At 45.4% G+C, this 17,563-nt stretch overlaps 1 protein-coding gene across 8 annotated transcripts in view; it reads right to left on the bottom strand.

The window, feature by feature from the left end:
- The window catches only part of AHCYL2 (adenosylhomocysteinase like 2), a 163,500-nt gene that overhangs the window by 59,530 nt on the left and 86,407 nt on the right, over window positions 1–17,563 (bottom strand). For 4 of the 8 annotated variants that reach the window (XM_073579203.1, XM_073579201.1, XM_073579202.1 and 1 more), the window contains exon 1: window positions 16,195–16,384. The exons of the other annotated variants lie outside the window; for them this stretch is intronic. In XM_073579203.1, the coding sequence (XP_073435304.1) occupies window positions 16,195–16,251 (57 nt within the window). In that variant the 5' untranslated portion in view covers window positions 16,252–16,384. Of the gene's footprint in view, window positions 1–16,194; window positions 16,385–17,563 lie in introns of those variants that run through there. 8 annotated transcript variants of the gene reach the window in all.

Here is a 17,563-nt window from a genome sequence, read left to right on the forward strand (position 1 = left end):
CCATGATGGCTCTTAGATGGCAGACACTGCCCATGTCCTGAGCTGCCCTTCTTGCAGTTCGCATCCACATAACTATACAGTACTGGTAAAGTGTACTTGGGAAGGAGCACGGGCTTATTTCAAAAAAAGGAAAATCGTTCCAAAACGCGTTAGCCCTTAGTTAAGCAAATAAAAGGGTCTATTCGGTTTACATGCAGTGCGCCCATATAGATGTCCATTTGCTTTCACGCAAAGCCCGTCTAATTACATTTCTCTCGGGTAGCGTCAAAAACAAATCAACCCCTTTGGACACAGTTGTCAGCCAATCAATGTATTGTGCCTATTTATTTAGGTGAGTCTTTTTTAATCTACTCTATTCTATTCCATACAGTTATTGCACATATTAAACCCATGAGCACCTGCTGTACTTTTTACCCTATGATTATACCCACTCCCCATTTCACGTGAAGTGCTAGGGCTCAAGTGCATCGTCCGGTATAAAACATGGGTTTGCCCGTCATTGATACTGCATGACCATGATCCCAATGGTCATACACCACCCTCCCCATAGCACTGTCAGCAGATAGTCCAACCTGCTCAGACTTCAACCATGGACCTCCAAAAAGTGAGATGTTCTGTCTGACAACTGGTGCCACAATAACGCCATACATTTCTTTAAGTTCCTATAGCTCATACTTCATGAGGAAACCTAATAAAAGCGGACGTGGCCATAGAGGCCAATAGCCAAGTATAGGAAGGAATAAAAAACTAGAAGAGAATTAGCATGGAAGGCAACGGGCATGAATATTTGTAACACCAACCCCAAAAATAGGAAAAACCTTTTCTAGGACTGAGAACCTCTTTTTACCCCATTAATAAATATTGGACAATCTTTGGTAAATTTTTAAGTTTAAGATGAGCTTTGTTGTAGTATATGCCCCATCTTTCCTTTTTCAGTGCGTCCTAAAATAAGAATATACATTGATATAAGAAGCTACTTGTCCCAAGCACAGAGATAAGTCGCCAGTCGTCTGTCTGTCTTACTAGCTTCAGGCAAACAGAGCAGTTAATGGGAAAGTGCAGACCTCAGAAAGCTTTTCATCTATAAAAGCAATTCTTGTCCCTAAATCCATTTATGGTTTGTAATCTTTTCAAAAATGTCTTGGATAGAATTTCAGGACAGGACTAATAAGCACATCCCTGCTCCTTGTACAGCACAGAAACTCCGCAAGTCACCGCTTATATCTGGGCACATCCGCATCGACAGACTGACCATGAAATACATACACACGTAACCAGAGCCACAGACAAGAAGGATGGAAAGAGCTAGCAGCGATATTGGACAAGCCTTATTATCCCGGCGTCACAGTCTCTGTGGTCCGGATCTTCCAACCTGGCTTTCCACGAGTGAATGAACCAGCAAGTGTGTGTCCGATGATGTCTAGCATTGACCAGAGAAGGGACAGTGTTCTACTCCCCAGAACACCTGTGTTATCTGCAGTTCTCCACATTCCTGCATATCTCCTCATCATGGAGCTCACATTACCTCTGTAGAACTAGGTCGCAGCTCTCACATAAGGAACTTTACAGGGAAGAAACTGCTGCAGATACACCAGATGTGAAAAAAGCAGACTATCAAAAAGATAATCAATGGAGTTTATGGTCTTTGGGCAACAGGTTACCAGGAGACTAATCCATGTGAAAAGCTAAATTAAATCATTCCTTGCTCTGCAATGTCACATACTTGTAATTAGAAAAGATATTTGATATTGATCTCTAGAACAAGTTAAGCATTTTAATAATCTAGAAAGAATGCCTCTATACCTCTAATCCGACCCCCTTGAACCGTAACTCCATCAACAGACAAGCGAACAACTCCATCCTCTAATGGCCAAAGGCCAGAAGATTGTTGGCACGCTACCAAACATGTATAATGACATGTACCCTGGTTCCATGGGTGGCTAGAGGGGGTTGATCCCTAAATATGTCTACTATCCACAGGACAGGTAATGAAAGTACAATGGTGGAGAATGTCATTTATGGGACAATCCCTTTAAGAAGGCTCTTACACAGGAGAACGATGAAGAAATACATCAGGATAAGACTTTGCCCACAAACAGCAACCTTGTACGCCTTCAAGAGTTGTCCTGGATGGAGAAAGAAAAATGTTGTGAAGAAGAAACGGAGAGTGGTGGTCATGGGGGATTCCCTGCTGAGAGGAACAGAGGCCGCTATCTGCAGACCGGATATAACCTCGAGAGAAATGAGCTGTCTTCCAGGTGCAAAAATTAAAGATGTCTGACAGAATATCAGGACTCTTCATACCCACAGATGACTACCCATTCCTGCTACTACATGTGGGGACAAATGACACAGCAAGAAACGACCTGGAAACCATCTGCAGAGACTTTGAAGACTTAGGTAAGAAAGTGAAAGAACTGGGAGCGCAGGTGGTCTTCTCTTCCATCCTCCCAGTGGATGGCCATGGAACAAGGAGGTGGAATAAGATTCTGCAGGTGAACAACTGGCTTCGTCGATGGTGCTGTCAGCAAGGATTTGGATTTCTGGATCACGGAGTGAATTACCTATACGATGGACTACTTGCTAGAGATGGGGTGCACCTTATGAAGACTGGAAAACATGTATTTGGAAGTCGCCTTGCTACACTCATCAGGAGAGCTTTAAACTAGAACAATGTGGGAAGGGAAGCAAAAGGCCAGAAAAAGACATACACCTGACAAATGCTATTGAGAACTCTGCTATCAGAAGTGGAAAGGAAGAACAAAGACAAAAGAATCTAATTAATAAAAATATTGGAGAAAGAGAAACCAATCACAAACTAAAATGTTTCTATACTAATGCACAAAGCATGGGCAACAAACAAGGAGAATTGGAACTACTAACACAGGAAAAGAAATATGTCGTCTTAGGAATCACTGAAACTTGGTGGGACAATACACGATTGGAATACAAGGCTAGAAGGATACAACTTATTTGCTAGAAACAGACTTGATAAACGAGGAGGAGGTGTCGCATTGTATGTTAGAAACGCATATATCTGCAGAGAGATTGAAGCTTCAGAGACTGGGAGTTCTGTGGAAACTGTTTGGGTAAAGCTGGAGTCACACATAGCAACTTACCAGCGATCCCGACAACGATATCATCGTGTCAGGATCGCTGGTGAATCGCTATGTGATCGCTGGTGAGCTGTCAAACAGACAGCTTCACCAGCGATTAGCACAGCGACGCCTCGCGCGCGGCATCACTTTGTTCATAAGCGCTGATGCCATATTCATAGTCAAAAATAGAATTAAAATAAAAACTTGTTATTCTCACCTTCCGACGTCCCACGCAGCATTCCCGCCTCTCCACGCTTCGGTCCCAGTAATCCTTTGCGAGAATTACCGTGATGACGTCCGTTCTCACGGGATCGCGAAGTCTCGCGGTCATTCTTGCAAAAGATTACGGGGACTGGAGCATGGAGAGAGGCGGGAATGCTGCGCGGGACGCCGGAAGGTGAGAATAACAATATTTTTTTTTTATTATTATTTTACAGCTGATCGCTGGTCTCCTGCCTGTCACACGCAGCGATGCGTGCTGGCCAGCGGGAGATCTGCGACAAAAAAAAATGTCCAGAGGTTTCTTGCAGCGATCAGCGAAACCGGCAGGGGGGCCGCTCGCTGATCGCTGTCACACACAGAGATCTCGCTGGTGAGATCGCTGTTGTGTCACAAAACTTGTGACTCAGCAGCGATCTCGCTAGCGAGATCGCTATGTGTGACTGGGCCTTAAGAATACAAGGACAGAAAAATGGAAAGGACACCATTGTAGGCATTTACTACAGGCCGCCTGTGCAAGCTGAAGATATGGATGAACTCTTAATGCATCAAATGGCCAAGTTCTCCAAAAAATATGACATAGTTGTCATGGGAGATTTCAACTATCCAGACATTTGTTGGGAATCTCTCTCAGGCAAAACTAACAGGTCAAGGAAATTCTTATCCTCTCTTGCTGACAACTTTATCTTCCAAAAGGTAGGGGAGAAAACAAGGGGAACTGCTACCTTGGATCTAATCCTTATAAACAGGGAGGAAATGGTTGAGGAGGTAAAAGTGGCTGGGACCCTAGGAGGTAGCGACCAAGCTATTTTAGAATTTTGGATAACTAGAGGAGGAAGACCTGTGAAGACTCAGACGTCAAGGTTAGATTTCAGAAAGGCAGATTTTAAGGGATTCGGAAAGAGAATTGGAGGGATCCAATGGCTGGATATCCTTAAGGACAAAAATGTCCAGGAAGGATGGGAAATCTTGAAAAATGAAATTCTCAAAGCACAATTGTTAACAATTCCGAAAAGAGGGAAGAATAGGAAGCATTTAAGGAAACCAGGATGGATGAACACAGAACTTAAGCACATGCTAAAAAGGAAGAAAGAAATGTTTATAAAATGGAAAGAGGGAGGCATATCTAAAGAAGAATATAATGCTGTCTGTAGAACCTGCAGGGCACGAATCAGATTATCTAAAGCTGACAATGAATTGAGGCTTGCAAGAGATGTCAAAAGCAATAATAAAGGATTTTGGGGATATGTCAAAATTAAAAGAAAAGTCAAAGATGCTATAGGATTTCTACAGGATGAAAATGATGAAATGGTAAGACAGGATGTTGAGAAGGCTGAACTTTTAAATTCCTATTTTGCATCTGTTTTCTCTCAGAAAGGAAATGTATCAACTATTCTTCACTGTCCTATTAAGGGAATAGAAGAATCCAGGATAACTATAAACAGAAATATAGTGAGGAAACACTTAGCTAACACCTAAATGAATTCAAGTCTCCAGGTCCAGATGAATTACACCCCCAGAGTATTGAAGGAGATAGCAGAAGAAATTTTTTAACCGCTATCCATAATCTTTGAAAATTCGTGGAGAACAGAAGCCCCAGAAGACTGGAGAAGAGCAAATGTTGCTCCTATCTTCAAAAAGGGGTAGGTGGACCCAGGCAACTATAGGCCGGTGAGTCTGAATTCTACCAAGAAAGACCTTTGAACAAATTATTAAACAACATGTATGTCAGTACCTGAATAAGAATGAAGTGATTAAACAGAGTCAGCATGGGTTTGTAACTAATAAGTCATGTCACACTAACGTAATTTCCTTCTATGACAGAATCACTGATTGGGTGGATCAGGGAAATGCTGTAGATAGCAAAGCATTTGACAAAGTATCTCACACAATCCTTATTGAAAAAATGACTAAGTATGGAATGGACAAGGCAACTGTTAGGTGGATTCATAACTGGCTTAGTGATCGGACCCAAAGAGTGGTCGTAAATAGCTGCACATCCAGTTGGAAGAATGTCTCAAGTGGGGTACCACAGGGCTCTGTCCTGGGCCCTGTATTGTTCAACATCTTGATCAACGACTTAGATGAAGGAATTGAGGGTAAACTGATTAAATTGGCTGATGATACAAAGCTAGGAGGGATAGCTAATACTAGAGAAGATTCAAAAAGATATAAATAAACTGGAGCAGTGGGCAGCAACTAACAATGGTTTTTAACAGGGAAAATGCAAAGTACTACATCTGGGCAATAAAAATGAAAAAAGCATATACAGAATGGGAGGAATAGGGCTAAGCAACAGCACATGTGAAAAAGACTTGGGTATACTAACAGATCACAGACTGAATATGAGTCAACAGTGTGATGCAGCAGCAAAAAAGGCAAATGCAATTCTAGGATGTATTAACAGAAGCATACAGTCTAGATCACGTGAAGTCATTATTGCCCTCTACTCCTCTTTGGTCAGACCTCATCTGCAATACTGTGTCCAGTTTTGGGAGCCACATTTTAAAAAAAGACATCAACAAACTAGAGCAAGTTCAGAAAAGAGTGACCAGAATGGTGACTGGTCTGCAAACCCTGTCTTACGAGGAAAGGTTGCAGGATTTGGGAATGTTTAGCCTGCAAAAGAGAAGACGGAGAGGAGACTTAATAGCTGTCTACAAATATCTCAAGGGCTGTCACATTGCAGAAGGATCATCTTTATTCTCATTTGCACAAGGAAAGACTAGAAGCAATGGGATGAAACTGAATGGGAGGAGACACAGATTAGATATTAGAAAAAACTTTTTGACAGAGTGATCAATGAGTGGAACAGGCTGCCACGAGAGGTGGTGAGTTCTCCTTCAATAGAACTCTTCAAACAGAGGCTGGACAGATATCTGTCTGGGATGATTTAGTGAATCCTGCTTTGAGCAGGGGGTTGGACCAGATGGCCCAGGAGGTCCCTTCCAACTCTACGATTCTATGATTCTATAAGGAATATTCTGGCTGGAAATGTAAATTAGTTCAATGATTGTGGATAACCGGCATTAGCAACCCATCAACTGGACCAGAGACGGTCTAGACCTAAGCAACACTTTTAGGACAAAGATGAAAGATGAAATTGAAAACGGAGGTAGTGCTCAGGAGTGCATAATAAAGCTGGGAGCATTCCTAAAGCATCCTGTAGTGGGAGCATGGTAATGAATATATGAGCAATATTGCTACAATATCACCCCCTCAGCCCACCACTGCCCCAACCAACCTCCCTCATCTCTGCCGAAGAGTTTGACATACACTTCAACAACAAGATCAACCAAATCAGGAAAGTCTTTACTGCTCAATCATCCAGCCCCTATGTATTACTAGACCACTGCCCTTCCCCACTAACCTTCCTCCCCACTATCACTGAAGGAGAGCTTGCTCATCTAGTCTCCAAATCACACCTCATCACCTACATACTGGACCCCATCCTACCTCCTCCCCAAACTCACCACCAAGCTTATCCCAAGCCCTAATCCATCTCTTCAACTTATTAAGTACTGGCACCTTCCCTTCTGCTTTCAAAACATGCCACAATTACACCTATCCTGAAGAAGCTATCCCTCAACCCGACTTCTACATCCAGCTATTGGCCCATATAAAGCTCCCGTTCGCCTCCAAAGTCCACACTGCAATTTCCTCCAACCTCTCATCTCACTTAAGGGGGTTTTACACTAAGCAATATCGCTAGCAATATCGCTAAAACGTCACTGGTTTTGTGACGTTATAGCGATATTGCTAGCGATATCGCTATGTGTGATACTTACCAACGACCGGCTCCCCCGCTGTCCATCGCTGATCGCGCAAGAATGTCCGGCTCCATTTCTCGTCGGGCGCTTCCTGCTGAGACTTCCTGCTGTGACGTCCAGCGACGCGTGGAGGCGGGCGGGAGGACGCAGGATCGCTGTGTGTGAATGGTAAGTATCGTGCGCTGCGTCGCTGCTGCATCGCTGTGAGATCTTTCTGTATGAAAGCTCACTAGCGATCATTTAGCGATGCACCAGCGATCCTGACCGGGTCGGATCGCTGGTGCATCGCTAAATGTAAAAGGGCCTTTACTCTTTGACAACCTCAATCTGGCTTCTAGATCTGACCTCTCCCTTCAACACAGTCGACCACTCTCTACTACTACAGATTTTTTCTTACCTTGGTGTCATAGACCTTGCCTTCTACTGGATCTCCTCATACCTTTCTAACAGCACATTTTTCACTCTGACACTACCTCTTCAACCCATCCTCACTCTGTCGGAGTCCCTCAAGGCTCTGTCTTGGGAATCCTACTCTTCACCATCTATAACTTTAGCCTGGGACAACTCAAAGTCCCACAGCTTCAAGTACTATCTATAAGCTGATGACGCTCAGATCTACCCCTCTGCTGTCCAGGATCACAGAGAGTATATCACCCATATCCTCTTTCTCTTGCTTCCTAAAGCTAAACGTAGACAAAACGGAATTCATCATTTTCCTCCATCTCACCTACAGTGAGGAAAAGTAGTACGGTATTTGAGGATTTTGCAAGTTTCCACACCTACAAAGAATGGAGAGGTATGTAATTTTTATCGTTGGTACACTTCCAACTGAGAGACATTTTATCCTTAAAAGAAACCCAAAAACACATGATTTTTACATACCGTATATACGAGTATAAGCCGAGATTTTCAGGCCATTTTCTGGGGCTGAAAGTCCCCCTCTCGGCTTATACGCAAGTCATATACCAGGAGGTCGGCGGGGGAGGGGTTGGGGGTGTCAGGTCATACTTATCCCCTCCTGGTGCGGTCTCTGCAGCCCCCCTGCTTCTCCTGGTCTCAGGCTCCTTCCTTCAGCGGTCACATGGTATCGCTCATTAAAGTCATGAATATGCGCATATTTATGACTTTAATTAGCGTTACCACATGACCCTTAAAGGAAGGAGCGTGAGACCGGGAGAAGTGGGGTAAGTATAAGCTATATTCACCTGTCCCGGGTCCATCGCTGCACACCGCTCTGTCCTCTCCGCGTCCTCTGTCTGTGATGTTCAGGTCAGAGTGCGTGGTGACGTAGTTAGTGTGCGCTGCACCCTCTACCCGAACGTCACTGACAGGACGCAGAGGAGAGGACAGCGCAATGTGCAGCCATGGAGCGGGAATCCGTAACTATCGCCAGTGCCGAGGTCCTGAGCCAGCGGTGACATCAGAACCTGTCACCGCCTGCTCAGTACACCGGCATCGGCCCCCCAGTGACAAGAGGTGAGTATGTCATTTTTTTCTCTATTTGCAGCGGCAGCAATATATGGGGGCATAATTATGGAGCAGCAATATATGGGGGCATAACTATGGAGCATCATATGGGGCGTAATCTATGGAGCAGCATATGGACCATAATCTATGGAGCATTTTATAGAAGCATAATCTATGGAATATCTTATGGGGCCATAACCTATATGGGGCAGCACATGGGGCATTATTAACCTTTGTGCAGCATTATATGGGGTGTATTTTGTATGGAGCATCTTATGGGGCCATCTTGGACTGTATGGAGCATTATATGGGGCTCCTGATTCAATATGGATATTCAAAAACATTTAGCCTACTCATGTCTCAATTAATTTTACTTTTATTGGTATCTATCTTTATTTTTGAAATTTACCAGTAGCTTCTGCATTTTCCACCCTAGGCTTAAACGCAAGTCTAAGTTTTCCAAATTTTTTGTGGCAAATTTAGGGGGGGTCGGCTTATACACGAGTATATACAGTAATTAATTTGCATTTTACTACATGAAATAAGTATTTGATACAATAGAAAAACAGAACGCAATATTTGGTACAGAAACCTTTGTTTGCAATTACAGAGGTCAGACGTTTCCTGTAGTTCTTCAACAAGTTTGCACACACTGCAGCAGGGATTTTGGCCCAGGACATTGAAATTCATCTTATGGAGCCACGCCTTAGTTGCCCTGGCTGTGTGTTTCGGGTCATTGTCATGCTAGAAGACCCAGCCACAACCCATCTTCAATGCTCTTACTGAGGGAAGGAGGCTGTTGGCCAAATTCTCACGATACATTACTCAACCCATCCTCCCTTCAATACGGTCCTGTCCCCTTTACACAAAACCACCCTCAAAAAGGTATGAGGTTTCCATCATCATGCTTCATGGTTGGGATGGTGTTCTTGGGGTTATATTCATCCTTTTTCCTCCAAACCTGGCAAGTGGAGCTGATACCAAAAAGTTCTATTTTCATCTAATCTGACCACATGACCTCTTTCCTTGCCTTCTCCGGATCATCCAGAAGGTCACTGGTGAACTTTAAACAGGCTTGGACACGTGCTGGTGTGAGAGCAGGGGGACCTTGCGTGTCCTGCAGGATTTTAATCCATGACGGTGTAGTGTCATGGATTAAAATACCAACTGTATTGTTTGAAACTGTGGTCTTCGCACTCTTCAGGTCATTGACCAAGTCCTCCTGTGTTGTTCTGGGTTGATTCCTGACCTCTTTCAGAATTATCCTTACCCCACGAGGCAAGATCGCGCATGACCGAGGAAGACTGACAATCATCTTGTATTTCTTCCATCTATAATATAACGCTGTAAGCGTCACTTTGTCCAAAGCCTTTATAGACTGCGCAGGCGCGTCGCGCTTGCACAGTCTGGCTCCAGACAGTGACGCATCCCCCCCCCAGATCGCGGTATGCGTAAGCACTGAACGCATACCGCGATCTCCGCAACACCTTACCGATCCGGTGTTGCCGCGGGTTCTTGCGTCTTGATGTGATTTCAGGAGAGGGCGGGTTGTGGCACCGGAATCTGCGCATGCGCAGTGCGCGCTTACCGCCGCCATTTTGTAGAAGACACTGCAGTGTGTCCAAGAAAATGGCGCCTGAAAGCGAGGACTGCGCAGGCGCCGAGTCCGGCACCACAACACGCCCTCTTCAGACATCACGGAACAACAACTTAATGATCGGGTATTGACGCGGGCCCTCTCCTGACATCACGGCGAGACCCCACGTCAATACCCAATCATTACGTTGTTGGGCCGTGATGTCCGCAGTGGGCGTGTTTTGGTGCCGGACTCGGTGCCTGCGCAGTCCTCGCTTTCCGCCGCCATGTTGTAGAAGACTACAGTGTGTCATCAATATAATGGCACCGGAAAGCGAGGACTGCGCAGGCGAAGAGTCCGGCACCACAACACGCCCTCTCCAGACATCACGGCATTGGGGGGGGGGGGGGGAGACCGTGCATTCCCAGATTGGGGGGTGAGGGTGACCATGCATACCAGTATTGGGGGGTGATGGGACCATGCATACCAGGATTGGGAGGTAAGGGGTGCCATGTATACAAGGATTGGGAGGTAAGGGGTGCCATGTATACAAGGATTGGGGATGAAGGGACCATGCTTACCAGGATTGGCGGGTGAAGGAGTACCATACATCCTACGATAGGGATGAGGGAGGACCATGCATACCAGGGTTGGGGGGTGAGGAGACCATGTATTCCAGGATTGGGGGGTGAGGGGACCATGCATACCAGCTTTGGGGGGTGAAGGGACCATGCATACCAGGATTGGGGGGGGTGAGGGAACCATGCATACCATGATAGGTATGAGGGGGTACCATGCATACCAGGATTCGGGGTGAGTTAATCATGAATACCAGGATATGGATGAGGGGGTGCCATGCATACCAGGATTGGGGGGGGGAGCATACATACCAGAATAGGGATAAGAGGACCATACATACCAGGATAGGGATGAGGAGTACCATGCATATCAGGATAGTGATGAAGGGTGCCATACATACCAGGATAGGAGGGGGGCAGCACATACCAGGATGGGAGACCATATACCAATAAAAATGCTTGCCACCCGGGCGTAGAACGGGTTCATAGTTAGTTTTCTAATAACTGTGCCAACAGATGTTGCCTTCTCACCAAGCTGCTTGCCTATTGTCCTGTCACAGCCTTGTGCAGGTCTACAATTTTGTCCCTGGTGTCCTTAGACAGTAAGGGTACCGTTACACTTAGCGATGCACCAGCGATCCCGACAACGATATGGATCGCTGGTTCATCGCTAAGTGGTCGCTAGTGAGCTGCCACACAGGCAGATCTCACCAGTGACATAGCAGGGGTCGGGGGTCGCTACTTACCTGTCAGACGCGGCGATCCTGACGTCCTCCCACCCGCGTCCATGCGTCGCTCGTCGGCGCCATAGGAAGCCCAGCAGGAAGCGCCCGACGAGATATGGGCCAGGACCTTCTCGCGCGATCAGCGATAACCAGCGGGGGGAGCCGGTCGGAGGTAAGTATCAGACATAGCGATATCGCTAGCAATATCGCTGCTGCATCACAAAATCAGTGACGTTACAGCGATATTGCTAGCGATTGACCATCCTCTCCTACTCTCTAGGCTCCAGTCACTAGGCATTAAGGACACTGCTCTTTCCTGGTTCTCCTCCTATCTTTCCGACCGCTCCTTCAGTGTTCTGTTTTCTGGCTCCACTTCATCTCCTCTTCCTCTCACTGTTGGGGTACCTCAGGGCTCAGTCCTTGGCCCCCTTCTCTTCTCTCTCTATACGGCCCCAATTGGACAGACCATCAGCAGATTTGGCTTTCAGTACCATCTTTATGCTGATGACACACAACTGTACACATCATCCCCTGACCTTACCTCCGCTGTACTACAGAACGCCACTGACTGTCTGTCTGCAGTCTCCAACATCATGTCTGCTCTCTATCTGAAACTCAACCTCTCCAAAACTGAACTTCTTCTGCTCCCACCATCTACTAACCTCCCTAAATCTGACATTTCCCTCTCTGTGGGTGGCACCATAATAACACCCCGACAGCAGGCACGCTGTCTGGGTGTTATGTTCGACTCCGATCTCTCCTTCACCTCCCATATACAATCTCTTGCCCGCTCATGCCGCTTACACCTAAAGAACATCTCTAGAATCCGCCCTTTTCTCACCATGGAAACAACAAAAACTCTCACTGTCGCCCTGATCCACTCCCGCCTGGACTACTGTAATGCTCTATTAATTGGCCTCCCTCTCACTCGACTCTCCCCTCTCCAGTCTATCCTTAATGCAGCAGCCAGGGTTGTCCATCTGGCTAATCGTTACTCAGACGCGTCCGCTCTTCGCCAGTCGTTACACTGGCTGCCAATTCATTACAGGGTACAATTCAAAGTACTTGTTCTCACCCACAAAGCTCTCCACAGTGCGGCACCCCCTTACATCTCCTCCCTCATTTCTGTCTATCGGCCTAACCGACCGCTGCGCTCTGCAAATGACTTTCGACTAACCTCTGCCCTAATCCGTACCTCCCACTCCCGACTCCTTCTCCCGTGCTGCGCCAATCCTCTGGAATGCTCTACCCCAAGATATTAGGATCATCCACAATTTGCATAGTTTTAGGCGCTCGCTCAAAACGCATTTGTTCAGAGCGGCCTATCACATTCAGTAATCAAAGTCATGTTATGTTTGTGTGTGTGTAGCCCATTCACTATCTCCATCTAACACCCACCCCCTGAAGATGGCTGGACCGTCATTGTAAATACATCATTGTAAATACAAACCTATGCTTTGTATCTCCCCCACCTCATTGTAGATTGTAAGCTCCACAAGCAGGGTCGTCTTATTTCGCTTTAATTATTGTATTGTTAACGTTGTTACTTATGACTGTTGTGTTTGAAACTGTTCAACTGTAAAGCGCTGCGGAATATGTTGGCGCTATATAAATAAAGATTATTATTATTATTATGTGTAACGGGCGCTTTAGTTTTGGCCATGGTGGAGAAACTGGAGGGTGATCAAGTGTATGGACAAGTGTCTTTTAGACAGGTAACGAGTTCAAACAGGTGCAATTAAATACAGTCAATGGGTGCAGAGTAGAAGGGCTTTTTTAAAGAAAAACAGGTTTGGGAGAGTCATAACTTGCTGGTTGGTAGGTGATCAAATACTTATTTCATGGAATAAAATGCAATTTAATTAATTAAAAATCATACAATGTGATATTTTATTTATTTTCAGATTCTGCTTCTCACAGCGGAAGTGTACCTACAATAAAAATTACAGACCTCTCCATTCTTTGTAGGTGGGAAAACTTACACTGACGATTTTGCAAGTTTGCATGAAATACTTATTTTCACCACCTACTCCAGCCTCTAACTCAAAAATATTTCCAGAATCTGTCCTTTCTTCAACCCTCAATCTAGTAAAATAATAGTGCATACATTTCTCTCCCGTCTCAACTACTGCAATATATGCCACTGCGGCCTTCTTACCAACACTCTTCCAACTTTCCAGTCCGTCCTTAACTCTGCTGCCCTACTAATCCACCTCCCCCCTCGGCACTCCTCAGCCTATGATAGATTGATTACTCACAGTTCTGGTATTGATCAAGGTTATTACGTCATGGGAAAGACAAGTCTTTTTGCTAGGGTGTTCATCGCAGAAGCTATTAATAGCTAATGCATAAAAATATATAGTGGTATATATCCATAGAAAACAGAAGATTAGCCCTGGTCAGACGGCTGACAGCAGCCTGATCACCTCCCCTGCACACTTGCCTTGGCCAAGCATGACAGTCAAAAGAAACCATTTGTCAACTGTACCTTTTGTTGTGGGATATGTAGGGAATCTTGGAAGACCTGTGCTTGATATGGCTTCTGTTTGATATGGGTTCATGTTTCTGCACCTGTTTACTCAAAACTGTGTTATGTGTTGGCCTCGAATAATCACTAGTGGGAATGCAGCAACAGATACAAGACATAAAGGTGTTGATGGATTTATATGGCAATCTGTTGCTGCATTCCCAAGTAATTAGCATTTTGATTCATGTGCAAATAAGGTGATAAGTGCGCTCACATCCAGAACAACTAATTAGCCTCTGCCTCCAAAGGTTATTTCACTGCCTGGCAGCCGCCTATTTAGCTGGAATGATAAGCTCATAGTCCGTGTGACATTGGGCATCTAATCAAAAAAAAAATCAAACAGTCACTAGTGATGAGCGAACGTACTCGGACAAGGTGTTATCTGAGCATGCTCGAGTGCTAAGAGATTATCTTCCGCGTGCTCGAATAATATGTTTGAGTCCCTGTGGCTGCATGTCTCACGGCTGTTTGACAACTGCAACACACGCAGGGATTGCCTGTCTGTTAGGCAATCAACACATAGTGAGTGGCTGGGACCATGCCCCGACACTGGATGACAACCAGCTCAGTACTGATGTCCTGTAGAGCTGGCTGTCAGTCGGGGTATGTGGTTACAGTCGCTGCATACCATGTACTGAGAGGTAACTGAAGTCTCTATGACTGAAAGCCCCAGGCAGCTTCAGAACGTTATTAACCTGCACATTAACCCCATATCTGCAGGCTAATAGTGTTTTTCACATGACGGGTTCCCTTTAAGCATATTGAGCTACATAGCCGTTTACAAGCAATTATAGACGTGCTATCAGTTATTTTAGGCGTATGGCCACCATAAGATGGGTATATACCTGTAACTGCTAGCAGAATGACTCCTTATAATAGGAAGGGTTTTATTGAAGTCTATTCCACTAACGGTATAAAAACGGCAACGACCTCTGCTTGACTATTACATGCATGAAAAAAAAAAAAAAAACTTTCAATAAAAACCTTTTAAAAACCATAGCAAGTTTGAAAGGGATTGTAGGCTCGTGTACAACAAGGACACAGAATGAAATGTAGCATTAAATGGTTCGTTAAATCAGCATAGCAAAAACAGATTTGGACTAAAATGTATGCATAATCTACTAAAGGTGCATTTACACACAGATCATCATGAACGAGCCTCCCTAGAACACAAGTATAATGATATTCGTGCAGTATTATCAGACTGCTGATCACCAGATGAACGAGCAAAGCGCTTGATCGTTGGGTGAAATGATTTTTAAGCTAGCTTAAAAATCAAACCTCGGCAGCACATCCTTTTACAGCTGAGCGGTTATTACGGACGGTGCATATCTGCCCGTGTACACACTTAGAAGCGACCACAGATTGGGAAGAATTGGCTGATCGGCAGTCGGTCAGTTCTGGTAACAGACCCTTCCTTCGGCCAGGCTTCTCTGCCCTCAGCTCAATGTTAATGTGGCCTCCTGGGGAAACTGCTGCGGTCCCCGGATTTCTGACAACTTAAGTTGTCACCCCTAAAGAAGTAGAACAGGTTATGGAATAAACAGTTTAAAAAGGAAAAAAAAAAATAAGTTCCAGCTGTGGCTCAATCACCCCAGAAGTTACTAACTCAAGGTTAAGTAAACTCCTTTTCCTTTCAAAGTACATTGTGATAACATTATCGTAATTAAGATTAAGCAAGGGTACAATGCATTCATGACACAGAAGGAAATTTCCAGGTAGACACAAAGGTGTTAATTTGCAGTCTGGTCAACACTCAATTAGGGGACAGCTATTCTCTCTACACCCCCATGATAAGTACTCTCAGCTCAAGAGAGCACGCATATTTTCAACAGGGAGTAAACCTCGGCCAGACTCCATTGGTGTTGGGTTATCGGATATTGAAATTCACCATATCCAATCCCACTTTCACTCCATAGGAAAGTCGGGAGACCACCCTCCCACCCACCATACAAAGGTAGCCATCCTGACAGAACTTGCTCCAATGTGCCGGCATCTTGAGACTATAGGAGCAGACAACAATTCTGTGCCACAAGATTCTGCAAAGGTCAAAAACGGACCTCAAAGATGAGCACCATGGAGCATTGGGCACTAGGACCTTCCTAGAGGTTACCTGCATTTAGGGCAGAATGTGAACTTAAAATTACATCCTTACACTAAAACAAGTCACTTTTTTTCTTTACTAGACTCAGACACAAGTTCTTTGTACGTTTTGGCACAGCTTGCACACTTACCATCCAGTCGGGCATATTAAAGGCGGTGGTGTCGGGGGTGCTCTCTGTCCTCTCCATGGCTGCACCTGCTCAGTAAGAGTGGTGTGAGGAGTGTGAGAAACGCTGTGTGGTGTACAGTGGCTGTCCCTCCAGGAGCTTGGGTAGGAGCCAGCACACACAACCTCCACTATTCTCCGGGATCCCGGCTCAGGCAGCTCTGTGACATAGGGAATCTGGCAGGCCCCTCCTCACATCGCATACTATCCTACTCGTAGGATCTGCCCTTAGTAATGTCAATACTCTGAAACAATGACTCATTCAAATCCCCGGCTACTAAGGTCAATACATTCAATCAAAGTCAAGGAGGCATTACACCGCTATACTCCTTGGGTGATTCTTGCTGCAGAAATACGCCAGGGAAGAAGGAAAACAATCGGTTTTTACCGCAGCGTTACAGAAAGGGGTCAGAAATGTTAAAAATATATGTAAAATAGCAAAAATCTTAAACTCACTGACAGATGAATAAAGTGTATTATCTAGTGACACCTGTCAAAGTGTGAACTATATAGGCAGTGCGTGACAGATCTTGGCGCAAGAAAAGGAATTGGACCAATAAGGGCAAACGTGTGATGGATGGAAGACGACCGGAGCTCAGAGCATCTCCAAAATAGCGGGTCTTCCTAGTATGCCATGGTCATTACCAACCACAAGTGGTCCAGGGAAGGACAAGCAAGTACAGTGAACATACAAATCCCCTTAAGGCTGTGTGCCCACGTAGCGATTTTTAAGCGTTTTTGCCGCGATTTTCGGCGCGAAAACGTTTAAAAATCGTGTACAGAACGCCCCCCATGCATTCCTATGGCATTCCGCACATGCTGTGCTAATGCTGCGCTTTTTTTCGCGGCGGAATCGCATCGCGGAAAAAATCGCAGCATGGTCATTCTTTTGTGCGGAATCGCAAAGAATTGCCGCGATTCCGCACCCATAGGAATGCATGAGAATCGCTTACTTCCCGCATGTGGCTATGCCCACCATGCGGGAAGCTAAGTGTCTCATGTGCGGATGGTACCCACGGTGTGGAGGAGAGGAGACTGTCCTCCAGGCCCTGGGTACCATACCCTGTAAAAAAAAGAATAAAAAAATCGGGGTATATTTACCTTCCGGCATCCCGCGATGCATTCCCGGCCTAAGCGTTCCCAGTAATGCCTTGCGGCAAGGTCCTGTGATGACGTGGTCTCGCGAGATCGCTATAGCAACGCGAGACTACCTCATCACAGGTCTTGCAAGGCATCGCTGGGAACGCTGTGGCCCGGGAATGCAGCGCGGGACGCCGGAAGGTAAATATACCCCGATTTTTTAATTTTTTTTAGCATTTTAACATTCTATCTTT

Source organism: Dendrobates tinctorius, unplaced genomic scaffold (genome assembly GCF_039654945.1).
Source record: "Dendrobates tinctorius isolate UK_male_01 unplaced genomic scaffold, ASM3965494v1 ptg000062l, whole genome shotgun sequence".
Taxonomy (NCBI): domain Eukaryota; kingdom Metazoa; phylum Chordata; class Amphibia; order Anura; family Dendrobatidae; genus Dendrobates; species Dendrobates tinctorius.